General features: G+C 37.1%; 1 protein-coding gene across 1 annotated transcript; it reads left to right on the forward strand.

Annotated features, from left to right (window-relative positions):
- Positions 1–2,406: 2,406 nt before the first annotated feature.
- LOC103056380 (sodium-dependent neutral amino acid transporter B(0)AT1) lies at positions 2,407–27,700 on the forward strand. Its single transcript, XM_007424390.4, has 12 exons — positions 2,407–2,672; positions 12,004–12,144; positions 13,431–13,568; positions 15,984–16,165; positions 18,249–18,359; positions 19,869–19,981; positions 21,431–21,559; positions 21,879–22,035; positions 23,386–23,590; positions 24,309–24,468; positions 25,196–25,358; positions 27,219–27,700. The coding sequence occupies exons 1-12, from the start codon at positions 2,471–2,473 to the stop codon at positions 27,429–27,431; spliced, it is 1,914 nt and encodes a 637-aa protein (XP_007424452.1). The 5' UTR covers positions 2,407–2,470; the 3' UTR covers positions 27,432–27,700.
- The last annotated feature ends 64 nt before the right edge of the window (positions 27,701–27,764 follow it).

Genomic DNA, 27,764 nt, shown 5'->3' on the forward strand with positions numbered 1-27,764 from the left:
CTTTGAGTCTGGTGTGCAGATCGGGATCATGCCCCAACTAACCTGAAAGTGCTAACATTAAACATGAAATTGCTTACCATTTGCACAAACATACCAGTTACACACATAGGGCCTCTGAGCTTCTGTTTCATTCCCTAACTCAGTGTTTCTCAGCATTGGTAACTTTCAGATGTGTGGACTTCAACTCCCAGAATTCCCCAGCCAGCACAGCTAGGGAATTCTGGGAGTTGAAGTCCACACATCTTAAAGTTGCCAACACTGAGAAACACTGCCCTAACTTACACCATGGTGATTGCAAAACGGAAACCATAGAGTCAAAGAGCATATAATAGCCATGCTTTTGCATAGTTGCTCTAACCTCTGACCTGTTTTGATAGCTGGAAAGAAGAATTAGCTGCATATCACACAACAAGCCCTGACAATTGCTAATTGTAGAGATCTTTGTTTTGAATGATTTTTTATTCTTACAACACTGAATTATCTTCCTGCCGCTTTCAAAATACCACTTTTACTCCATTTCTCTGTAGAGGAGAGCTTCCAGGCCACCTGCAAATCTGTTTCCTCACAGAATGCTTCCTAATTGTCTTTACTTTTTAAAAAAGTAGCTATCTGGCCAGAGCATGGAAGCAGCCATCTTGCAATCACAAGCATGGTGGCCAACTTGCATTTGGAAGCCAGATTAGAGATGGGAATACTTTTGCATTGAGAAAACTGACAGGGACTGTTACAGTATAGGTACACCTGACATAGAGAGCCAGTTTGGTGTAGTGGTTAAGGCATTAGGCTAGAAACTCAGAGACTATGAGTTCTAGTCCTGCCTTAAGCACAAAGCCAGCTGAGTGACCTTGGGCCAGTCACTCACTCTCAGTCCTAGGAAGGAGGCAAGGACAAACCACTTCTGAAAACCTTGCCAAGGAAACTTAAGGGACTTGTCCAGGCAGTCGCCAGGAGTCAACAATGACTCGAAGGCATCAAAACAAAAACAAAAAACACCAAAGACATACAGCGTAGTTGCTAATTTTCATAATTTGAAGCAATCAGAGTCACAATATCCATTTCTTACCTCTGTACCAAGTTCCTGCATGTTTTTCCTAGTTGGGTCTGCTCAGAGTAACAAAATGCAGCTAAGTACACTGGACAAATATGGCTGTATTCATATCAGCTTTTTTTTACCCATGGTATCCATCATGAGAAAATAAAATACTATCTTCACCATGGCTAAAAACAGTGGTTCAGTGATACAAATTAATAGGCATGTTCTCCAGCAGAGAATACTCCAACCTTTTTTCTTAAAATGGAGATTTTCTCAATCAAAAAAAAATCTGGAGCTGCTGAAGAAGTGCAGTGCAGGTCTCCATTTCAGTGTCATGTTTGAAAAAAACTCACAAATGAGCCGTTCCTGCTACTTTGCCCAGCATAATTTGTTTTTTTCCTATGGTAGGTTCTCTGTTGCTCTCTACTGGTTAAGGCTGTACATCTGCAAAGAGCAGCAGCACTGTAACATCCTGGGGGTAGGAATACTAAGAAGGAATTTCATATCCCTTCTTTTCCTGGAAAAATCTACTAAATGTGCAAGCGTAGATCTTTGAAGAAAACGCTTCACCTGAGTGAATAAGAACAGTGTAAGTTACTTGCAACGCTGTATATTTTGTAGCATACAGGGAATTCCAGTCTGGAGCTATAGTTGCTATGATGCAAAATCAGATGCTTAATCCTTCATTCCTCTCTTCTGCAAACCCATGAGAAGCCTTATTTGTAATTTTGATCATTCCATTCCAGTTCATCCAGCTAGGCATTACAGAATTAACATCATATTCCATGCTCCCCTTTAAATGTGGATTTAAGTATTTCTTTCCTGCCTGCTGTCCTGACTTACATTAGTGAGAATGGAAAGTTAGAAGACAAGGTGATTTAAAATCAACAAGAAAGGGAGGGGGGCAGGGGTGTACATGCACTCTTGCATACTACTTGCAAGTTGTGTTACCTATCCAACACTGTAGAACCGCTAAGAATTCTAGACGTTCCAATGTTATTTGTGTATACTATAGCCACACATTTTAAAAAAAAATCAGGGATGAAATATTACAGTTTATGAGCTTTAATTCGGCTGGACTAATTTTCTCCTCTCTATCTGGTGTTAATGAGGGTTAGCAGAAAGATGCAGCAAGTCCTATTTAAATATCCTGCTTAATGTACCTTGCAGCAAATTAGCTTGTGAATTGCTACTATTCACAGCTTTGATACCAAGCAATCTCTCTGTTCAGTTGGAGCTTTGGCAGATAAGACATTAATAAGTCTCAGAGTAACCTTGGTTAATCAAATGAGTTGCTGACGCTTCTTTTCTGCCCCAAGTCAGCATCAGGACGTTTAGTGTCAAAGGTTCACTATAAAGAGTTGAAGCTGGCAGCTAAGACTTCCTTTTTCTCCAGCTCAGAACCTGTTGCAGGTCTTTGTAGAAGAACGTCCAGCCATGGTGAAACTTCAACTGCCAAATCCTGGTCTGGAGTCGAGAATACCTTCCCACAAGGAACTAGAAACTATAGAAGCTACAGAAGCAGACTCAAGACCCAAATGGGACAATAAAGCACAATACATGCTCACCTGCATCGGGTTTTGTGTAGGCTTGGGCAATGTATGGCGCTTCCCTTATCTCTGCCAGAGCCACGGAGGAGGTATGTCTTTGATCCCTTCAATCCTGGAAATTAACATTGGTTTGATGGAAACTACTTATGTGGTGATAATACATTTTTCCCCACTTATCACTGTGACTTCTCACAAAAGCAAAAAATAAAACATAAAACCAGAGTTTTACAGGATTTGCAGATAGTTACATCTTATTTCATTTCTTGGAAGAGTGAGAGATGCAGTTGAAGGGGTTCTCTGAGATTGACTTTTCATTTGCAGACATCTCATTAAATGCCTATAGAACATCTTCACTGCTATGATCTTGGAGAAGAGAGAGAGATATGCAAAGGATTGTTTTGTACCATTTTATTTACTCAGCATGAAGTAAATAACTGCATGGGGTTTTATCAGTAGCTTTATAATATGGAGATCCATTCTAGGAATTCTTAGAAAATCAAGGAAGTCAGCCACAATTTTTTTCCGATTTCTCTCTCTTTCTCCTCCCCCCTCTCTCATTCATGTCTATAAAGGGGCAGAATTGCCAATTTGTTACTTGCAAGCATGAGAAAATAAAAAGAAAAATTGAAATAATTTGTAATCAAGAAATTGTTCAGTTTGATCTAGAGTTGTAGGCATCTGTTTTATCCCTCCCTCTGGTATGACATCTTTACTGCATCAAACTATGCTATTCTAAAAAACTTTTCTGATCAATCCAAACATCTTTTGAAACAGGAAATAACTTGTGATACTTAATCTCTTTATAATATTTTAGAGCCTATAAATTGTACAAATGAATCTCCTTCTGTACCTCATGAAAAATATTAATAATGTATCCACATACTGGAATATTTCTGTTCATTATCTCTCCTTCGTGTTTCTTGCCTTTTCAGATCCATTAATGTTTGGCCAGATGTTGTGGCCCTTCTTCTGTCTGTTTGCAGTTCAGTATAATGTAGGAGTTGAATATAGTGTACAGATGGCTCCTTAACTACAAATGATTACTATGCTCAACAGTGTGATGGCCCAGTTGGTATAGTGGTATAGTGGTATAGTGGTATAGCATTGGGCTAGAAACTGGGAGACCATGAGTTCTAGTCCTGACTTAGGCATGAAGCCAGAGGGGACACTTTCTTCAGTCACTCTTTTTCAGCCCCCAGAAGAAGGCAGTGGCAAATCACTTCTGAAAAATGATGCCAAGAAAACTGCATGGGCTTGTCCATATAGTCATCAGGAATCAAGACAGACCTGAAGGCAGGTCCAACAGCAACCACTGTCTGCAGAATCAGACCAGATCCACTGTTTTTCTTTGAAGAAAACCACAGAAGGATGTTAGACTTCCTTCATATGGCAAACATATCTATTCTAACAGACTTAGGGATGTATGTGCTAGTCTAATAATAAATGCAGGTTTTCATCAGTATTTTAAAAAATTTTTACAGTAATTTTTAATGTGTATTTGTTCAAATTTTGTTACTTTTGAGTACTTACCAGAAAGGTAGGGAGGTACAAATCAAATCAGTAAATAAAATATTTGCAACCAGACTATCAATATAACATGAGTTTTGAGCATTTTTTAATATTAAAACTGAATGCTCACTACTTTGCTTCAAAATTATTTTCTGTTTCCAGCAATGAAGAGAATTCTCCTTGCAACTGCAGGATAGCCTACTGAATCCCTCTCCTTCTTTCTTCCCTTTTCTTGCTAGAGTGTCAAGAGGTAGATCAGTGGGCTTCCCCACTTCTACAGGGAAGAGAAATGGGATGCCTGTTTCAGTCTTTCTGGCAGCTAGCACAATTTGGGAATGACATTAGCACCATGGGTCTGGCTTAAACCCAGCCGTTTGGCAAAATTTGGGGGTGATGATGGTGGACAGAGAACCTTGACAATAACTTATCTTTCATTTGATAATTTTAAAAACATTCTGAGAACATCAATTGGTTTTGTACAAGCATTTGCTTGCTTTTGTTATGTATGTGGAAATTGGCTGCTACATCGCTGCACTTGCACACTTGTTTCAAACTATAGCCAAGTATTTGGAAGCTTTTGTTCAGGATATCAAGGCATTTTTATTTTGCAACTTTTTTTGTTTTACAGCCAGGTAAGATTAATGGAATATTTTAAAGTAATCTTCTGCTGTAATTTTTATTCTAAAAATTCAGAATAGTTCTGATCAAACTGACATTTGAAGATACAAACAGTCTGAATTATCGGGATCTTCATTCAGTGGACTTTGGAGGCAACAGACAACATTTATTGTGGACTTCAACCCCAGTGAGCAAAGTTCGTTGTTTCCAAAGCATTGTGGACAATTGATATAATTTACAACATTTGCATCAATTTATGTCATTTGTATAATTGCATAACTAATGCTCTTATATCAGTGATGTCAATTAACATCATGCAAATTACATATAGGACATTAAAAGGCTCAAATGGTACAAATTATGTGAATTTGGACATTCCGATTTGAGAGATACCCCTTCCCCCCTATTGACCCATTACATTATTATTGCCATGGTATCTTCAGTTCAGCTGCCTGAATCATTTTACTATCAAAGTCACATTCCCTGAAGTATAATAGGCTTGGAGGTAGATGCTGGCAGTGGGTGGAACCAATGCCAACAGTGGATTGGCCATTTCCTCCATCTTTTTCTTTCCTTGCTGCATATAAAGCATACCAGAGCATTCGATTTATCCTTCTCTCAAAGCAAACAAATGGACAGAAGGCAAAGCCTGGGGATACAAAACAATCTGAAACTTTTTATTAATACAGTCATTCTGGCTCCAGCATCTTCTAAGAGAGAGCCCATGTCTGGGCTATGCAGGTTCCTCGAAAACATATGCTATTCCATCAACTTTATTCAAATCTATCTCTTTCCAAACATTTTTGCTATCTTAAGGTCTATTGTCATATGAGAGGACAATAGCTTGAGTGCAAAGGGAAGAAAACGTGAGATAAATCCAATTTGGTACTGGTTAGGGCCTTTTGGGAGTCCTAGTGCTGATCTACATGACCAGCTTGCCTCAATAGGCAATTTTTTTTTTAATACTTTTTATTAGAGAGTTTAACAATGCTAAAAGATAATACAAACTGAAATCAGAAAGAAAATGAAAATAGAAAGAAAAGAAATACAAAAAGAAGAGAAATAGAAAAAACAATATTTAAAGAAGTGACTCCCGATCTTCCTTACAACAAGAACAGGCAAATGTAATATTTCCCCACCCTCTATAAGTTTACATACATGTTTTACTTCTTCCCATAACATCCCCCATCCATTTGCAGATCTAAAAATGGTTGTTTCTGTCCAAGTATCAGCAAAAAGTCCATAAACAGTTTCCAGAATTGTATAGAAATATTTCTTATTTTAACACTGATCAAACAAGTCAACTTTATATTCCTTTCTTTTGCTTCTAACAATCTTGATCTTTAATTCATGAAGTTGCTGTCATAGGGTTGAATCTCTATTCAAATTTTCTTCCTCCTATCTCAGAGATTTCTTCAAGGCTTTAGAAACCCTCTTTTGTAAATCCAGTGATAAATCTGTCATCTCTGTCTTATAATCCACATTTTGTTTATTTTCCAATATTTCTACATTACCTGGAATTTGTTTCACCTCTTCGTCTTGTCAGGCTACAACTTCTTCCAAGTTGTTCTCTTCCCTGTCTTTCATTTCTTCTGTAGAGTCTTTTTCAAGAAATGCATTAGTAGGTGCAGAAATTATTGCTGTCAATTTAACTATAAGTTTCTCTCCCAAATCTTCAAAAATCCTTTGAAATGTCTCAAGTGTCATACCTTTATCTGTCATTTTATAAATTTCACTGCTCCTCTTTTGGTTCAAGAATAAACAACAGGTTTCTCTCTCTCTCTCTCTCTCTCTCTCTCTCTCTCCCTCCCTCCCTCCCTCCCTCCCTCCTCTCTTTTTGTCTTTTTCCTGCCTGGAACTTTAGTCCCCTCTAGTGTCTCATTTCTATAATCACGAAGTCTCAAATTTCTTAGGTTCTTTACTTTTAAATTTCAACCAATCATCTCTTTCCTAATAAACTAAACAGTTTATATTCCCATGAATATATTGTTTTGTTTATTTAGTTATTTCAAAAGTCTTAGCAAAGGTTCTAATATTCCAAATTTGTCTGGTCCTTTAATTCATTTAAAACTTTCTTAAATTCTTACTTAGCTTTCTGCCATTTATTTTATATTATTTAAATTCTTTAAGCTGTTGGTTAGTTTTTCCTCTATTTTGGGGGAAATTGGTTTTACTCACCAGGTAGTTTTTCAGACCTGTTGCTTGGGTGACCTCTTTTAGCTTTAAAATAATTACAAATCCAAAAGTGTTTAAAAAGTGAGGTTAGATGAACCTGGTATCCTTAAAGGCTCCGCTGCAGTTGAGAGCTTGATGCTTCCCTCTTCTCCCAATGCTCAGACCTGTGGTCCTGTGGCCTCCTAATGAGGAGCAGCCATCTGGAGCACAAGTGGGTGATCTCTCGTCCTCTCCTTGTCCAGAGAGGTTCCATTGGACCAGCTTTGTCGCCAGTCCAGCGGTCTTGGCCGTATCATTGTCTCTGCTTCTCTGGAGACATCTTAGCTCCCCATTGCCTCACCCGGGAGTCTCGGCCACTGACAGTTTCTTGAGGGCAGGAATGCACAGTCATCCTCTACTTGCCTCAACCCAACAGAAAGCTACCTCCACCCATCTTTTTCTGTTATAAATCAAAGTTGCATTTTCTGCCTTGTGCCGGCTCAAGTGGTGCTATCTGGTTTGCCTGCTATGCTTCATTTCATTGTAGGCAAACACCTCCTTTCCACCTGGTTACTATCTACTGTTGCAGAAATGCCTGGTCCCTTCTAATCACTATCCTCCAAACTTACTTTTTTATAAGTTCACTGATGGAACAGTTTAAAAAAACTTGTTTTTTAAAAAAGGCCTTAACCCCCCTCCCCCCAGGTAAAATTGATGAGAGTTCTGCTTTCTAGCTCAAGTGACAGGAAAAAGTGGTAAATCTGGGATGTTTCCTTTCTTTTCACTGGTCCAAGGGGGATAAAGAAGCAGGGGAATCCACCAATCAGGGGAAGTGAGGTCAGGACAAAACATCAGACCACTGAGACCAAAGTGGAGAAAAGGATTGAAATCCAGAAAAGGATTCTGTGACAATGGAGAGTGAAGAATGGTTATTTCTTGGCCTTCATTGTACCTGCACTGCAGTATTGCATTTCACTGTACCAAAAGGAGAGATGAATTCAGAATAGTGTCTGTGAAAAATCACACAATTCTTTATAGATAATTAGACTGGACTTAGGAACATTGGTTCTGTTATTCTGGTGGAGGTTTGTGTGAAAAGATTCTTGCCCCTCCTGGCAGATAAAGTAAGGTCCAATGCTTGAGAGGATCAGTGCTTCCTTATGGGTGCGGTATAAAAAGCAGCTGTAAGGCGTCTATTGAACACCACTTTTGGAGATGGGTGTAATTATTGACCACTGGCTAAAATGATTGATTAAAGGTGATGGTCTCACAACTCCAGATACTTCAGAAGGACTCTGATTATATTGAGCCATTTCTACTGAGCTTTTAACTGGGGTGTGAGACTGAGAGCAGTATGGTAAATTATCTACTGAATGTGGAGAATATGATTCTGTTAATCTATTTGACTACTCAGAAAGTTTCAGTACCGTGATCATGATATCTTTCAAGGGTGTTTGGTAAGATTCAGTGTCTTCGTGACACTGTTCTGTAATGGTTCCATCTTTCCTGTTCGTTTGTGTCCAGTTAGGGTAGCTGGAAGAATAATATTTCACACTCTTGCCATTGACCACGGAGATCCATCTGGTATGAATGTTAGATGAAGTGTTAGTAATACAAGAAACATCCTGCTCTATTGCTTCTAGTGTCAAAGTTTATGGATGTATGGACTGATGCACAAAGATGTACAGGTAGTCCCCAGTTTAAGAACAAGTTCTGTTCTCAAGGTCTGTCCTTAAGTCGAATTTGTATGTAAGCCAGAACAGTATTATTGTATGTATAAGTAGCATTGTGTAATTAACTTGAACCATTGGGTATTTAACTTGAATCATTGTGTATTTAATTTGAATGTTGCTACAATTCTTAACTATGAGTCGTCTGTAACCTGGGTGTTCTTAATCAGGAACTACTTGTACTCCCACAACAGAGGAAGTGCAGTTTGGGAGTACTTCTTGATCCTGAATTGTTCCTGAATTCTCAGATGGCAATTGTGGCAAGGAACATGCTTGCGCAATTATAGCTACTGTGCCATATATGATTGCTCCTGAGCTGATTGGATTTAATAACATTTATTCACACCTTAGTCTTTCTTGTTATACAATTTACATGGAGATACCCTTCTGAGGAGTATTTGGACGCTTCAGCTGGTGCAAAATGGGACAGACAAGGAATTGTATCATCACCATATTAAAAGATCACACTGATTGCCAGTTGTTTTTTGAGCACAGTTTAAGGTGATGGTCATATTAACTTCTAAAACACTAAAAGGATCTGACTATCCCTGGAGTAGCCTATCCCATTATGAACCTTTCTAGTCATTAAAATATGCAAGATATGTTCTTCTAAACGGTCCCCTGCTTTTAGAGCCCTATTTATGGAACACGTAGGGGAGCACCTTCCCCTGTACCACCAGGACTTAATACTTGTTAATTGTTTTAACACCATTTAAATTATTGTTTCTGGTTTTGTATTTTATATATTATTTTTGTATACCTTGAGTATTCATATAAATAGAAAGGCAGGAGATCAATCAAATCAAATATATAAATACTACACAGGACATCTTGGGGGTTGTGTACATCGTATTTCAGATACTGATGTGGGGAGCTAACAAAATAACTTCAGTCCCTTAGTTGTCAGGGAATAGGCCGGGGAAGAATAAGCATAAAGGTGATGTTAAATCCAAGATATAGGTGCACTTTGGTCTTATTAATAGTTTAATGATTTCAGGTAATTTATTTTTCAACCATTTTAATTACAGTTCTCCATTTTCTTTCTCCAAAGCTACCCCATATCAGTTTTATTTTACTCATTTCTACTTAGCACAATTTTTTTTTTACACTTTGATTTTTTATAAAAAATTGAAACAGGATAAATTCAAGAACAGTACAAAAGAGATACAGTATAATAATAAGAGGGAGGGATAGGAAAGGGGAGACTGGAGAGGTGAAATAAGTATTCACTGGCCTGTAATATCCTGTATTTCTCATTACTAGTTTTTGTCTTTTATTTAATAAAAGTTCCAGAAAACTATGCCAATTTATCCTCTTTTCTGATATGAAATAGAGACTGCAACTTCATTTTGGTAGGAACTGATAATTAATAGTGCTGTGCAGTGCTTTGGATTAGATTCTGAAGTTGAATTTAAATTCTAAATAAAAATTTGAAGAACATGGAAGTGCAAATGTTGTGCCCATTGGGAACTCATTAAGGTGACCATTCAATCATGGAAACAGATTTGTTTTTAATGAGATGCAGATAGATACTGTATTCATGCTCCCACATATTCCACAGCATCCCATATAAATCATATCCCAAAGCACTGCATAGCTCTAATAATTAATAGGATCAGAACAGATATGGAAAATGAATTCTACCCTTTTCCCTTGCCTTGAAGAAAAAAATTCAAAGCTAATATTTGCTTTGGAGAAAAAACAAAAAACCACACTGGGATCATGATCATACCCACAATCTCATTAACATAATATGATTTCAATGTCTCTTCACTGCAGGCTTCCTTTGGCATTACTAAATCAGATGCTTTCTGGTTAATAGGGCCACCTTGCAGATGAAATGGTAAGCAAGGATAAGCAGGCACATTCATCAAGAAGCAATACTTCTAACTTATCCCATCTTCCAAATGCAGTCATAGCTGCAAACCGTAATGTGTATGCCCAATGCAATCCTGACCAATCATTTGGATCAAAGACTGGTGACAGAGTATCCATTTAAACCAAAAAATGAAAAAAAACCAAACATTTCATCAAATCACCAAATGGATTTTATTAAATGTTTTTGAAGAGAACTTGAGGGATATCAAGGTGAATACTTAAAATGGATATGATATCATGTATAATTTTGGAGGTGGATATTCAGGAGGCATCCAGGACCTGAAGAAATTGCTGAAGCCAAGTTTAGGTATTCAGAAATGACACACAGTATGTGTTATATCTCCATGAAGTCATATGAGTTTGTAATGATGGCTGTATAACATTCTCCCTTGGCAGTGAAGAATGTGTTGTGAGAGGAAAATTATTAGTAGCCTTCTACATGTTTTAATGTTAGTTCTGATTGCATTTAATAAAGCCAAGTTAGCTAAAATGTGACCTGTAGGGCAATAACAGGAAATAAGTAAACTTGCAAGACTAAGCAAACTTGCTGATGGGAAAAGATGTGACAAGGGAAGTATGGTAAAGTCTGGTAAAGTCTGGTAAAATTAGCACCAAGGAAGTTATGATTCAGTTGCAAATCCTGGGAGTCATGTCTGTGGTTTGTGGTTTTTGAGGATAAAAGGGATTGCAACTAAGGGGATGGTACCATTTTGGTCAAGCTGTCTACCTGACAGCTCGGTTAAGATGGTCGGCATTGCAATGTATATCTAAGTAAGTACCTTGTATGCTATTGGTTGAATTTTACTTGCTTATTGAACTAACATTTAATAAAGCTTTTAGAACTTTGAAGTGACTTGTTTTATGGTGTGTCTGCCTCCCATGTTTAATGTGGTTTTTCTCTGACAGTGTGCATGTTCACTGAAATTATGGATCACTCTTCTCCCTTTTGCTATAAACTGTATAAGAGAGGTATACTTAAAAAGATCATATATCCCCTAAATGTACCGTTGGCTGGAAAGGATAGGACATATTCTTCAACCTCAAGCATGGCTGGACTTCAGCTCCTGTCCTTCCAGTCTCACTCATCTGAAGGGCATTAGAGTCAGGAAGGAACGCAAAACAGAAATTGGCTGTTTGGGGAATATATACCAAAGAAGAAGCAAAATATGTATCCCTTTCCTTAAGTTTCCCAGTTCCACTGACCTATTTCTTGCTTTTTTTTCTTTTTTTTTGATTTGTTCTATAGCATACTGAAGTAAGAGTCTTTGGTAGGAACTGAAGGATCCCTTTGTTATTGCAATCATGCTTATAATAGGCTGCACGTAGAGATAATACATCAGATGCTCCTGTGAAATACCACAGTAACTTACTTTCTTTTAAACTAAAGAAGATTCAGCATATAATTCACCAGAACTGTTTTCCTGTCTCTCTCATTGCTTCTCGTGACCAGTAAAGTCATTCCTGTGCTCACTGTGCTCACCTTATGCCAGTTTTATACAAAACGTACTCATTTTGGATTGTAATTCCACAGGAGCTTTCATGATCCCTTTCCTCATTTTGCTTGTCCTGGAAGGCATCCCATTGCTCCATCTTGAATTTGCCATTGGACAGAGACTCAGAAAAGGTAGCGTAGGAGTCTGGAGTTCTATCCATCCGACCCTGAAGGGAGTAGGTAAGTTTTAAAAATAATTTGATCCAGCGAGTAACAAGCAGCTTTTAGTCCACTTTTGTACATCAGCATCATGGCTGAAACAAGGGGCAAGAAAACGAACATTTGAAGAATAATTTGATCAATACAGGATTTGTGAAATAGTCAAGGGGAAAGTCAAATTAAATTTATATTGTATTACAAGTATATTTGAAGTTTGCTTAGTCAGCTATGTGTTGTTTGCTTGCACATTAAAGATGCGATATCCTCATCTGTTAAACAATTTCCCAGAACTTCTGTCGTTTTGTTACTGCAGAAAGTCCACAGGATGAAATAGTAATGAAATTTCCATGGCTGTAGATATTCTAACTACTAATCTTTTTTTTAAAAGAATGGTTGATATAGGAAATAATGGATTGAGGTGTAAGTTAAATTATTATAGTTTGGCAAGTTAAATTTTTACAGTTAATTTATAATAGATTTATTTTCATCTTTGTGACAGACACTATTTATCATCCCATTAATTTACAGCAACAGTGCTTTTCTGGCTATTTGAAATACTACATTTGAATTACTGGTTAAACAAAAAATGGTTGCAGAATTATAACACCATAACAAATCATTTAAAGATAAAAATAACCTATTAGTATTAAAAATAAAATCTAATCTAAAATTTCCAACCCAGACACTAAACTATTTTTAACATAATTTTATTCTGGTTAGCAGTGGGCAACAAATGAACAAGGGCTTAGCACCAATCAGTAATGGTTTTTCTTTTCATGATTCCTAGAAAAAATGTCCCTAAAAATGTTCAGTTAAAATAATTGAATATTTTCTATTTCCAGCAGCTGTTCCATGCTCTTTGGCATGGCTGGAATACAGAAAGATGAATATTCAAAGAAAAGGCACAGTTGCTGATGGCTGGAAAGTCAATTGCAGTTCCATTTATAGCCTATTGCAGTGCAGTTTAGTATCCCAAGACCATTCTCTTGAGACTGCAGCCCGTTTTATGCAATCCAATGAAATATTTGGAAAATTTTTCCATGGGCTGAGTTTCAGGCCGCAAACATCCGTGAATGCCGCTGATTATAATGGTGGAAGACATCCTCTGTGGCACCTTGATAACCACGCAAACTCATCACAAGATCTTTGTCTCAGCTCCTTTCTATATAGCATAAATTCTTTGATAATTGTTTTGGTGTGAGGAATGGGGCAGAAGTGAAACATTGTTTGCATAATTTCTCACAGGTTTTATTTTTTAGCTGTACAAAATAAGCTCTGCTTAAAGATGTTTCCCTCTCTTCCTATAGGTATAGCAGCAATGTTCGTCTCCTTCCTTGTGGGTTTATACTATAATACAATTATTGCCTGGGTGATGTGGTATTTCTTCAACTCCTTCCAAGAGCCACTGCCCTGGAGCGAATGTCCACTTAATGACAACAGAACAGGTACAAGCTATGGAATGAGATGCTTACACTGGTTGACAATCCATCATGAGAAGGCTTCTTTGGGGAATTAATGTAGCAAAAATATAATGTATTTTTCCCCCAGAGAACATTCAAAACTTTTAACCAAATCTGCTGGATCAGTGACAATATCCTATTAAGACTTACATAATATATATTATAGAAGTAATAGAAACATCATTCTATCACTGAATCCTTATCATACTGATAATTAAATCTGGACTTTGGTATTCAGGTGTGTCTCTTCTGATACAATAAATAATTCATTATTTGGTGGGGGGAAAAGGGGTGAGTGCCTGTTGGTGTCTACTTAGCATGTATTGGTAATATTTTGGGTAACGGTTGAAGTTTATGATAAATATTATATATGTTCTGAAAGACATTGCTTTTTTTGCAACCTAACCCTGAATATATCAATGAATGAGTCACTGAAATCTTTCTGATAATTTTCTACCTGACCTACACTAAGGTGTTGCCTTCCATTTACAAATCAAAACTGCAGAAAGAGGCAAGTGAGTGGTTGCTGTAGCACTGTATTATTTTTCCAGTTATATAGACAGCATAACTGATTGATTAAAGAGTTATCTAAATAAGCTTAGGTATTTTTAAAGCACTGATACTGTGTAATTGACAGAACATAGTACATAGTACAAAGGGAACTATCCCTTTGAAAAGCATTCTGAAAAGCATGCCACAAAAATGGGATTTTCAAGTCTCTTCAAATGATTTATTATAATAATCCTTATTTGTATATTAACAGCCCTATGTAAGTCCTTTTGTCATTGCCTGCCTCCCTTTCTAATTTCCCATCAAATATTACTCAAAATATGTTGCTTAGGTCGCAGAATTCTGCACTTCTTTGAAGAAGAAGTATTGAGTAATAAGTTAGTTATGAACTGGCTGATTCTATTTTTAATATAATTGTTTTAAAAAATAACAGTGCAGGCTTGTGCTATATTAGAGGAAGGATACCATTTATGTAAGAGAGAAATATGATTTTAAGATGGCTGGGAGTTGAAGTCCACATACCTTGACGTTGCCGAGGTTGAGAAACACTGAGCTAAAAGAGAAGGTACAATTTCTTAGTGTGATTCTTCAATTCATGTAAATGTAGGTAAATATAATCAATTGAAAGTCATATGGTTTGAATAAAGTGATCTGCATAAATGGTTTGACACCCTGAGAAGGAAGTCCATGCCAACATTACAAGGTGATTTCTAAGGGGACACTCCAAAAATTGTTGACATTGTTGAGAATTTATTTTCCTCTTGGATACATCCACAAAAATCGCTGCCCTTCGGACCAAAAAAACCCCATTCCCACATACTGCCAATATATAAATGGTGGCATCTTCCAATTGATAGGAATTGAATACAACCAAATTTTCTCACACAGGCTGCAGTTCAACAAGTACCACCCAAGACATTTTGCTACCCAAATCAGACGCAAGTAGACTTTCACCCAAGCTAAAGCTGATAGCGCTTTACAAGTACTAGACTTACTTCATTGCTCACATAATATTTTCTGTCTTCATCACACTATTCCTTCCTTGTGCTACATGAAACGGGTTGTTTCATTCTGCCATCTTGGGTTGAGGGTGAGGCTTAAGAAAGTCATATTAAATGAGGTATCTAAAATATGCAAGGACAATTTTGTTCATTATTTTAGAAGCAGATCCAGAAAATCATGCACATATGTTTTGGAACATAAATGTGAGGTGCACTTCTTTGTGCTAGGGGCTATGAGAACTCCTTTCTCATAATAGCAACCATTAGGTGGAATTATCTCCCAGAGGAGATACATCACCAGTATTCTCATATTCTTAGGCCTTGTTATGTTTTGGAAGGCCTTCATGTAAGCTGTGATTTTAGCATATTGAGCTTAATGCTGGCTCTTGAAATTTATGGGTCTCACCAATACCTTAAGTACAAAAAAATTAAAGTTTTTTCCTTTAAAATTAATTATTTTGCCTTATGCAACTTTATTGCGAAGAGAGGACTCTTTGGAAGAGACCCCGATTCTGGGAAAGATTGAAGGCAAAAGGAGAAGAGGACGGGAGAGGATGAGATGGTTAGATAGCATCACTGAAGCAATGAGCATGAAACTGAGCAAACTCAGGGAGGCAGTGAAGGACAGGAAGGCCTGGCACGATATGGTTCATGGGGTCACGAAGAGTCGGACACGACTTAACAACTGAACAACAACAAAAATGCAACTTTATGCAGGTTACTTTATTCAAACCGTGAATTACTCAATAGTCGACAGCCCTAATTTTAAATCCAGTTCATCTGAAAACATCTGAATTCATGCATGTTTTCTCTCTTTGCCCAGTTCATATGCTGCTGCTTTAAAAAAAAAAAATCTGGCACAGGTCACTGAACATCTTCCTGTTTTCAGGTTTCATAGAGGAATGTGGAAAGAGCTCTCCAGTGGATTATTTTTGGTACAGGAAGACATTAAACATCTCCACTTCTATTGAAGATTCTGGGAGTGTACAATGGTGGCTTTTGCTTTGTTTGATCTGTGCCTGGGCAGTGCTGTACGTGTGCACAATCAGAGGCATTGAAACAACAGGAAAGGTACTTCGGTCTTCTTCGCACAGAGGGGGAAATGCTGCTCCTGTTTGTTCTTCTTAGTCAGAATTGCTCTTGCAAATTATTCCAGAGCATCCTTGTTTAGAAAATTCACATTCAAAGGTCTCCTCACAGCCGTTTTCTCGCAGCTTGAGTTTAGAAATTGGAAAACAGCCCAGTTTCAGCAGTGGGTGGGAGACGGATTTAATGCGATAGGAATAAAGAGGGATTATGGGAGAAAAATAAGTGGGCTGAGGAAGGGCAAGATATTTTCCTTGCTGCCTGCCAGATCTCCACCATAAATTTTCCCGGTCTCAGCATTCCCTTACCATATAATGTCCAGCTGTGCTCTTAATAAAGACAGACCTGAACATCACAGCATGGGATCTGTAAACTGCAGAGAAATTGCAGGCTATGGTGTGTCAGTGAGCTATTTTGCATACATTGTTACTTCAGAAAAAAAAGTCATTTATGGAGGAGCTGCTTCTGTGTGTTCCACCTTCCCTGGTAACATCTAGATAAAAGAACCATATTGGAAGTGGGAGGGAAGAAGTTGCTGCTAGACATGATTTCTTTCGTATGTGACTTTATTTACATGGTTCTTGTTTTAGGTGGTATCTACAAGATGTGAGCCAGACTAGGCAAAGTAGCCCCACAGCACAATTATACTTTATAAATCTGCATTTTGGGATAATATGCATGAAATACATTGAGCACTAAGGGTTGTTGTCAAAAATATTTTCCTCACATTTCCACATATTTTCTTCATTCAAACTATTTTACTTTTGTTAAATTACTATTATGGTCTGCATAGTATTATTAATATATGTGGTGCTTCACAGAATTACATACAGGTAGTCTTTGACTTACAGCCACAATTGGAACCAGAACTTCCATCGCTAAGTGAGACAGTTGTTAAGTGAACTGCCCCAATTTTACGACCTTTTTCGCCACAATTGTTAAGCGAATCACCACAGTCACTAAGCAAATCACATGGTCATTAAGTGAATCTACCTTCCCCCAGGACTTTGCTTGTCAGAAGCCCCCTGGGAAGGTTGCAAATGGCGATCATGTGACCCTGGGACACTGCAACCATCGTAAATATATGAATTTTGATCACATGACTGTGGGGATGCTGCAGTGGTCATAAGTGTGAGGACCAGTTGTAAGTCACTTTTTTCAGTGCCATCGTAACTTTGAATGGTTGTAAGTCAAGGACTACCTGTAAGCAATGAGAGATTGCTCTTGTTTTATCTACATTTCAATAGTGTGTGAAATAAAATGCTTATATATTCATTAGATAGGTATTCCATCTTTCCTGCAGCATCTTTAGCTGTGATAAAACCTTGATTTTACAGGTCCCCATCTGGTGGACTTGAAATGCAATGGACCAAATCTGAATTTGAATGAAGTCTGTTGTTTGGCAAATCAGTCCAGAAACATTCAGAAACTTTCATTTTTGTAGATCTTCTGTAAAACATAAATTATGTAAAAATTCCCTAATTATATTAAATTTGCAAATTTTACATACTTTTATGAAAAATATTACATACTTTTAGATTGAACAGACATTCTGCTTTAACCGATACCCCTTCCCCATAACTGGTCTGTAAAATTGAGGTTTTATTGTAGTATTCCATACTCTAAACCTATCCTCAACACAACTTTATGAGGAAGATTAGACTGAAAGATGATGACCTATAGTGACCCCAAATCATCTTTCATGCCATACATTGTTATAAACTAAAACCAGTACCTACAATATTAAACTGGAATAGCAAAGGAAAACAATTCAGGCAAACGATCTAGCTTCGATAATTATTGCGCAATTACTAAGCAAACAAGTAACCCATTCAAAACCATTCCAGCATCTCCAAAGAAAGGCCTAAGTATCTAAAGTCTACCGGGATAGATAATGAGGAGGGAGTTCTAGAGATATGGGATCACCATTGAAAAGACTGTGTCTCTTGTATCTGAAAACCTGATTGGTATTATTGGTGGGCCTGGAAACAGAGTTCTTAGGAGAAAGGAAATTAACATAAGATAAATGTACATATTATAATCCTCAGTTGCATATGTTCTTCCTCAGGCAGTATATGTGACTTCAACCCTTCCGTATCTTGTACTTACCATTTTCCTGATCCGTGGCTTGACTCTGAAAGGATCTACCAACGGTATTGTTTTTCTTTTTACACCAAATGTAAGTATTAATTAGATATTTTTGTCTTTCAAGAAAAGAGCATAAATTTCAATAAGCTAACATCAGAAGAGTTGTGTTAACTCCAGTTCTAATACAATTTGCACTGTTTCTCTTCTTATTATCAGTCCTTTAAATATGAGAAATATTGTGGGTCAATGTTCCCTGGTTTAATGTATTACTGGGACATTTGCATGTTGAAGGAACATCTTTCTTCCCTTATGAAGATTGGGGCTTCATCTGTGCAGCTTTTGCTCTGGCAGATGTGAGGCAATTTTCATGAAAGGCAGTTCAGAGTTGGAATGCATTTCAGCTGACCTAAGAAAACTAATGACTGTGTTATCTGGTGGAACACGATTCGCCCTTTTATATATTAAACCTAGCCTGTCTTTCTGAGTCAGGTTGCACTGAAATTGGAAAAAGCACAAAGATGAAGTTACTTTGACCACTGCAAGAAATCTTATATATGATTAGGAGTTCTCCTCAAGTTCTAATAGAAAGCAGCATTTGTTGGAATGTTCATGCTCTGACTCTCTCTCTCTCTCTCTCATTTGTGTGTGTGTGTGTGAGAGAGAATCAGGGATGGGCAGCCCACTGCTTGCACAAAGTGCCAAGGTACCTCCAGATCACACTGCCAAAACTTACATTTCAGTAGTATTTCAGAGGAACTTTTAAAAAGGGATTGACAACAGACTGCCTCCTAGGGGTTTATCATTCTCATCCCTACCTTTAAACCCTTCCCCCTTCCACAAAACAATCTAGGGCTGAGAATTCAGTGTTGCCTCTTTAAGTGATATCCTGCCATCACCAGATGAATTCCTGCAGCCCTCAGGAAGGCTGGAAGGCTGAATTATGCCCCCCGTCCCATCAAATTGTGTCCATCTATGCTGTAAATATACATTAAATCACAGAAATGGAATATGCCTGCAGTGAACTTGCACAGAAATGAAATTGTTGGTAAGGTCTAGTACTTGGAGTTCCTAATAATGTCCATATCTTTATAAGCACAAGAGTGGTGACAGCTGAGTAGAAATAAACATGAGTTGCATGTAGTTAGTTCAAACCCTGCCATATCTAACTTTTAAAAAAGGGAGAAGAATTAAAGACCTAGGAAAGGCCCTTTTCTCTGACCTTGGAGGACCACACTGACAGAAATGGGTGGGAATGGCCAATACTCTCATTTTTAAAGGGAAAGTTTATACTGGCAAACTTTGGCTTAGCAAACTGTGTTTACCTATGCGCAAATGCTTTCCTTTGCTTGTCTGTCCAAACTCTGCTGCTTACCTTATAGATTGTTACCCAGTAATGATCTGTTCCTTGCCTTAGCCATGATCTAGGTTATGTCTTGAACCTACCATCCACAAGAATAGGATGGTCCTAATGGGGGGGAGGGTATTCACATTCCACAATTTCTTGTAAATGAATAAATTGCATGCTTCTATACAACATGCTTTTCTCTACAGGTGTCATGTGACTTAAGTTTAAAAAATTTTTCTCCTTCTTCTTCCTCAGGTGACTGAACTGGCTAACCCTGTCACTTGGCTAGATGCCGGAGCACAAGTATTCTATTCTTTTTCCCTTGCCTTTGGAGGCCTCATCTCATTCTCTAGTTATAACTCAGTTCAGTAAGTTGCCATTATCCAAAAAAGGACTAATTTTTTATTAATGACATATTTATAGAAAAGGAATTAGGGATATAATTTGAAATAATATTTTTGGTGACACCTATGGTCCCCAATCTTATTAACTATAAGAATCTAAGAAAACAATGTTTGCTGATCCAGACCAAGAAATTATTTAGAGCATCCTAACATTTCCAAGGTGGCTGCCAGATGTTTAGAAGAAATCACAGAGTAGATGAGTGCAGAGTAATGAGTGCAGCATAGGTTCTCTAGCAACTGGGGTTTGAGGCCTATTGCCTCTGATCCTGAAACATTATATATGTTCATTTATAACTTTATTTACACATACTTATCAAGTCCCTTTTTAAAGCTATCTATATTTTGTCCTGTAGTAACCAATTCCACCCTTTTCCTGAGTAAAAGCAAATGGGAAGAACTCAGAGACCTAAAAAAGCCTTTGTCTTTCTTTCATAGTGACTATTAAAAGCTTTTCTTACAAGGGGGTCACACCAGTAGTTGAGTTCAACCCCAAATCTATACAACATCTTCTTGACCCAGCCCCCAGCTTTGAATAAACTTTCCCTATTTTGATTTTTCATGGGCTTGAAAAAAATAGTTTTTATTCTGGTAAAGTGATCCATTTATCAGTTCCTTCAATAGTCTGGGCATCTTCAAAGGCTTCTCTGTTTCTGAAGGACTGTTGTTCTGATAAGTGAACTCAGCAAGTTCATGTTTTCCCAGGCCTCCCTGCATCTTGCTCCCCAGCTTTGTAAGTTTGCCACTTCATTTCTACCCTCCAGTAATTAACTGCCAGGCTGGTAAGAAATAAAGCATGACATTGAACTTCTCCCTGCTTGGCAGTAATTTGAAAAAATATAAAATAAAATTATCTAATTGGAATGCTAGTGATCATGCCCGCAGATCAACCTGAATGCATTTCTTTTTAAACTGTTACAGAAAAGGCTGAATAATGGCTGGACAGCTTTATGTTGAAAGGGCGGCTTCCATTTATATGTGTATGTGTGTGTGTGAGAGAGAGGCAGAAAGAACTAGAGTGGCTGAGTTCACTCAGCACACCAAGGAAAAACCAGACTAACCATATTACAGTTTTATGCAGTGTGTGAACTGATACAAGGCATATTTTTCATATTAAAAAGAACAACTTGAGGTTGTCAGAATTGTAAGGTAATACTGTATATTCTCATAGAAATTCTAATCTAATATTGGGAATATATCAAAAGTGTTATTTCTGTGCATGCATTCCTCAAATAGTGTTATCCCTCCAACATTTTATTGTCAGAACAACTCTGTCAGATACGTAAGGCTGAGAAATACAGACTACCTCATGCTTGAGTGGGGACATAAAACTGGGTTTCCTAGGCCCAAGACTAACATACTAGCACACAGAGACTATTGTGAAAAGTCAGCTGCCTTCCTTGTTTTTGTTTATAGCAATAATTGTGAGAAGGATGCTGTGATCATTTCTGTGATAAATGGCTTCACATCCATTTATGCAGCCACAGTCATTTACTCAATCATTGGATTCAGAGCAACAGAAAGATATGATGATTGCTATAGCAGGTGAGTTGCTGCTTATTTCCTAGTTAGCATATTACTACCAGTTGAAAAGGGGTTGTTTGTCTAACATAACCACCAACTACAGCAACAGTTAAGTTCAAGTGGTGCTGAATGGATGGTGGAATGGGGAGGACCTGTCTCCAGAAGTGGGCATTGAAACCTTCAGATCATTGTTCATATTACTTGATAGATTGGACCAAGTTCATACTGTTGTCCTCAGTCTTGCTCAGTCTCATAACAGAAATAGCAACTGTGACTGTTTCTCTGTGATCCAAATTATAACACTGAAGAGCTTTTGTCTATTTTCATTTCCCTTTTGCAGAAATATCCTCACTCTGACAAATGCATTTGATTTGCCAGATGGTAATGTAACTCAGGACAATTTTCTGGACCTGCAAGCTTGGTATAACAAGACAAAACCAGAAATCTTTTCAACCCTCAAGTTTGAAACTTGTGACTTGGAAACATTTTTAACTGATGTAAGGTGATAACATAGAACATATACATTTGCTGGGTTAGAATGATAGGAAGAATTAATGCCACTTAAAACTATATTTTAAAATCTCTTTTTTATCCACAAATGATCCAAATGAGCCTTGCGTGTTCTAGGGATAGAAAGAGGGGATTTAGGTCAAATTAATAAACAAAGCAAACTGGCTTTTGATTCTGTTTAGCCAATCTTTGTTAAATGGGGATTAGATTTGAATTGACAAGACTAATCATTTTGCCCATGTTCCTCACAACTGTGTAAAAAAGATGAAGAAATATTTTTATGCAATGAAGAGCATAGGAAGAGCCATGCTGGAATACTATGATTATGTCTCATATTTTTATTTTTGCCTACAAGACAAGTCTCTATTCCCAAACAATTTATAATCTAAATAGACTAATGGGAAAGCTAGGGAGGAAGAGAGCTAAGCCGGTCAAATATTAAACTAGACATAAAGATTAAGATGATAATGTTATTTGTTTGTTTGTTTAAAATATTTATAGTCCTCTCTGCATCCAGAGGAAGTCATGCTAGGTTGCAATAAGTCAAAAGCCACATGGAAAATATGGGTTTCAAGGAATGTTGGGAAAGAAGACACTTTTTTTGATAGTACCAGAAATATACCATAACCAGCATTTAGTTCCAAATGCTAAACAGCTATTGAATGCTTTGGGGAAGTTTAGTAGCATAACATGAGGGCAAAAAGTTTCTCGTGCTCTTTATCTTCAGTATTTGACAGAGACTTACTGTGTCTCAACAGAGAGACCTCATATCAATTAATTGTTTGTTATTATAATATTCTATGGCTTAATAAAAATACTTGACTGTATATGCAATGGATATTTCTCTAGTCATATCTTGTGGGAGTAAATTCTCCAAATTATTTATGAGTTGTTTGAAGAACATTTTTGTCTGCCCTCAACCTATGACTAATAAACTTCATTAGGTGACCCCAAATGTTAATGTTACAATAGATAACAGATAAAATAGATAAATAAACAGATATAATAGATAACATTTATAATTGAATCTTGAGTTGCCGTTTGAAATACACACGTACACAAACACATGTCTGCGTGTGTGTGTGTGTATACATACATACAAACACATACATACACACATACAGAGAGAGAGAGAGAGAGAGAGAGAGAATAGCTCTGAAAATAGTTGTAATTTAGTTCTAAATTTGCACACTTTTGGATACTTTGCTGGAGTGAGAATTATATAGATTTAAACATAAGAAACCAAAGGTACTATCAGTCTAATAAATATATTTGAAAATGAGTAATAGCCTAAATATTTTGTATATCTTCTTTCTTTGATTTGGAATCTTATGTAGGGAGTTGAAGGAACTGGCTTAGCATTTATTGTCTTCACTGAGGCCATCACCAAAATGCCCATCTCTCCACTATGGTCGATCCTCTTCTTTGTCATGCTGTTCTGCTTGGGTTTATCATCTATGTTTGGGAATATGGAAGGTGTGATGGTACCCTTGCAAGATCTCAGAATTATACCTAAAACATGGCCTAAAGAAATTATTACAGGTTAGTTGAAAATGGTAATAAAACCAGAAGGTGTGATGGTTTGCCCTGGGTGCAACTTGGGTAGGATTGCAGGTATATTGACATTTTTAAAGAAAAGAGATATGACATTTAGCTTCAGTATGAATAATTAATCATGGTTTTGAAGATAAGATGGTAATTGAACAGTTAGTTTAATACTTGCTCAGAGACTTAATAGAACAGTAGATTGGAAAAAGAGAAATCTTTTTCTGCATTGGTTTTGCACTTGGTTTCTTGAAAACTAAATAAATATACCTCTGTTTTCAGGCCTTTTGGGTGTAAAATAAATATTGATTGATTGATAAATATACCTTGTTGCTGAATGCCATTGATGGATGAGGCAGAAATTGTTAGTTTGTGACACTGAATAACAGAGTTCACTTTTGCACAGTAACTCTTTTGAGCTGGTTCTTTCTATCTGAGGGGTAAGAAGTTACATTCAGAAGCAGCATTCTTTCAACTGATGACTTTTCCTTATTTGGTTTTGTGCCTATTCCTAGGGACAAGGTGGTTGAATTAGAAGACTAGCCTGGGCTAGGAAATAATATGGCACAAAACTGATTAAGAGGGCTTGTCCTTGTGTGTCTATCCCCTTGCTTGAAATGTAGAGTCTTAATGTATACTGAAATTCATGTCTCAAGAAGCTTCATATATTGGCAACATCTCTTAATCCTTCTGCTTTTTGTTTCTTTGTTTACAGGCCTGATTTGTTTGGGATCTTTCTTGATTGCAATTATTTTTGTGCTGAGTTCTGGCAACTATTGGTTGGCTCTTTTTGATAGCTTTGCTGGATCCATTCCCTTGTTGATAATAGCTTTTTGTGAGATGTTTTCCGTTGTCTACATATATGGGATAGACAGGTAAGATATAGATTCAAAGAGTTTTAAAGCATCTTTTTGTTAGGCAATCAATAACCAGGAACTCTCACAGTAGGCTTAAGCAAGTCACCTTTCCCCAATCCTTAAATACAAGGAAAGTAAGTGATTTAAAAATTTAAGAAAATTTATGTGCACTACTTTTAACCTTTAAAAAGTAAATAAATATTGACCTCTATTTATTCTAGGTGGATTTTTTTTTTAAATCCAGAAACTGCCAATGTATGCTGTATTGTTTAATGTGGAGCTTTATTTATAAAGCTCAGGGTAAATTTCAATACATGGGGTATTTTTTCTCTCTCCGCAGGCCTATATAAATATGAGCGTTAATTTGCTTTCTGAATTGTGGTGACTCCACCCATCCCTTTAAGTTTACTTTAGTTAGGACCTGGCTATATCATATCTGCAGATTTTTATCATTTCTTAACGTAGGAGTTATGTAGGTTTCCAATTTCTCAAAATGACCTGAGAACTGCCCTTGACTAAGAGTTGAACCTACAGAAACTTCACTTGATTTTGCTACAGTCACTGAGCATCATCGGAATGTTTGAACAGTCTCTACTGAAAACCACTGCTCTTCATGTAACATGAGCAGATATGAATGTTCTTTTATTGTGATGGCCCATTCACACGTGCTAGTTATCAAGTAATTAGACTTCATGTGCAACTTGGCCCTCAGACTCCTAATTTTTCTTTCTTTTTTCATTACCAGATTTAATGATGACATTACGTTCATGATTGGGCACAAGCCCAATATTTTCTGGCAAGCTACCTGGAGGGTTGTCAGTCCCATCATCATGTTAATTATCTTCTTGTTTTACTTTGTGGTGAAAGTAAGTGAAAATTTAGAATACATCATCTGGGATCCCAATTATGTAAGTATATCTGTTCAAGGAAACATGTTCCAAACTGCATCCTCTATCAAAAGCTTGTCATTTCTCATGTTTTGTTCATTATGACTTTCCTTGCTTACCCCGCCCCCCCCCGATAACTATTTGCTGGAGATAAGAAAATTGTTTTGCTTATTTTCCTTTGCAAAAAAATCTTTATCCCCAAGGAAATTAATTAGCTGTTTTAATGTAACTAGTTACTAACCAAAAGCAGAATTTTGATGCTTGTACCTTTACTGAAGTGTGTCTGCACTGCAAGAAAACTCAGTTGCCTTTGTGGGAAATCCCAGAATCTGGCATTACAGGGAAGTTTTTTAAAAATTGCCTGGAAAATATATGTAACAATGGTTTGAGAGAAGTTAAAAATGGGAGAAAATCTCTGTTTTAATAGTGAAAGATGTGACTTGCATGCAAAAGGTCCTATGTTCAATATCTGGTTTCTTCAATTAAAAGTTTGTGGGAAAAGAACTCTTTCCAAAACCTTGGGATTTTGTTGGCAGCCAGCCAGACAATAACTGGGCAGGATGGACCGATGATCTGACCCAATATAAAGTACAGTTTCCTGTCTGTGGCTGATCAAACTGAACAATAAGTGAGCAGAGTTTGAAAAATTTGGCTGTGTACTTTTAATAGTGCTGCTGGTGAAATTCCAGGTCCTTACTGCTCTGCTAGACTGCTTCTGTGATGTAGGCAAGTCTTTTCAATCAAGGATCAGCAAATTTACAAAAATATATTCATCCATAAAACAGTGCTTACTCATGTTTGATACTTCTGTTGCTTCATTTTCATTGTTTGGCTACTGAGAGGGTAATATAATGTTTTATGTATGAAAGAATAAACTTAACATAGAACTCATCCATTCTGTTTGGGTAATGGTTCAGAAGGGGCAAAATATAACTCTTGCAGAGATCATTGTAGAAAATACAGTATACTGTATGGTCTCAAATGTCCTCTGATTCGTAATGGCAAATATGCTCACCTAATGGGTTTTAGAGTATTTACCCTGGCAGAAGTACAGAAGAGAGAATTATACCTAGCCCTAAAAACATTCTGTTCCCAATCTGGGGAACATGTACTGTATATTTACATAATTTTCAGGTTCCACAGTAAATTTTGGAGCCCATACTCTGTTACTTTGTGAGATCCTGTTAATCTCATTCTGAAACTCCATGCCATTTAGCCTTTGGGGGGGGGGAATTGTTTAGCCTCAGTAGATATAAGGAATTCTCTCAAAAGTCCATTTGACATTAATTATTATGCAACTGTTATTTTCTAGCTCAAGAGGCAGTCATCTGCCAGACCTAAAAATAATAAATTTATGTGTAAAAACTGGCTCTTAATTTGATAACTGATCATCTGCCTCCAAGCCCTCATTTCAGTTTTAGGCACCCCAGTCTTCAATATAAGTGAGCATTAGATCCACAACTATGGGCAGTGTGAATGGGCCGAATTTTTTTGCACTAAGTCTACTATGTTGTTCTTTGCATATATTCCCACTTGGGCCCCATATAAAATTTGGGTCAAGGATCTCTCAAAAGCTGCTGTTATTTGTTCTCCTTCTTTGGTAAAAAAAAAAAAAAAAATCCTCTTGATTGCCTTTGAAGTTTTTAATATTGTCTGGATAACGTGCTCATGGTGTGTTTTTCAAGTCCCCATAGAATGGTACACTATTCCCAAATCTTTAAATGTATGGGTATATTCTATTATATTTCCTTCAATAATAACCTAAGAAATTTTTGCCAAAGAATACATTGTTCATTCAGTGCTTCATATGTGAATGTGTCTAATATTCTTTCTTCTCTGTCTCCCAATGACCTGAGACTTATCTCTTTCTTTCTGTCACAGGATAACTTCCCCAAATCAAAGTCAGTGCCTTATCCTGGCTGGGTTTATGTCATCATTGTAATCCTCGCAGGAGTGCCTAGCTTGGTAATTCCTGGCTATGCCATCTACAAGGGCATCCGAAATTACTTTAAGAAAGAAGATCCTGGAAAGCAAGATTTGGTTAATGCTGTATCAGAAATATCAATAAATGGAGAGCTGAAGAATACAGCATAGCTGGATCTCCCAAGACTTGACACACAAAGACTTTCAGTTGAGGGATGGGAAAATGTGGATGTCTCCCTGCTTTGATCAGAGTGGTTTCAGAGCCTAAATGGGAACTAATATAGTCTCATTCTAGCAGCGTTTGCTGTTTCAGGAAATGGTTAATACAGATGTCAAAGATATACCTGAGATACTGTTTTCTGAGCACCATCATGTTGCACAGAGATACAACCAGTTTTATGTTCAAATAATATATTATTAAACAAATTATACTTGCAAAAGGAAGTGCATGTTTCATTCTTTTTTAAAAAATTCTGTGGAAAATTCAGAAACAGCTTTGTCTCT

This window comes from Python bivittatus, unplaced genomic scaffold (genome assembly GCF_059951505.1).
Source record: "Python bivittatus isolate LINGU-HERP-01145 unplaced genomic scaffold, Pbiv_v1 ctg000960_np1212, whole genome shotgun sequence".
Lineage (NCBI taxonomy): Eukaryota > Metazoa > Chordata > Lepidosauria > Squamata > Pythonidae > Python > Python bivittatus.

Excerpts from the sequence above, each read along its gene's own strand:
- LOC103056380 (XM_007424390.4), top strand. The coding sequence starts at position 2,471 with ATGGTGAAACTTCAACTGCCAAATCCTGGTCTGGAGTCGAGAATACCT. Across the intron at positions 12,145-13,430 it reads TCCGACCCTGAAGGGAGTAG|GTATAGCAGCAATGTTCGTC; the intron begins GTAAGTTTTAAA and ends CTCTTCCTATAG. Across the intron at positions 21,560-21,878 it reads TATGATGATTGCTATAGCAG|AAATATCCTCACTCTGACAA; the intron begins GTGAGTTGCTGC and ends TCCCTTTTGCAG.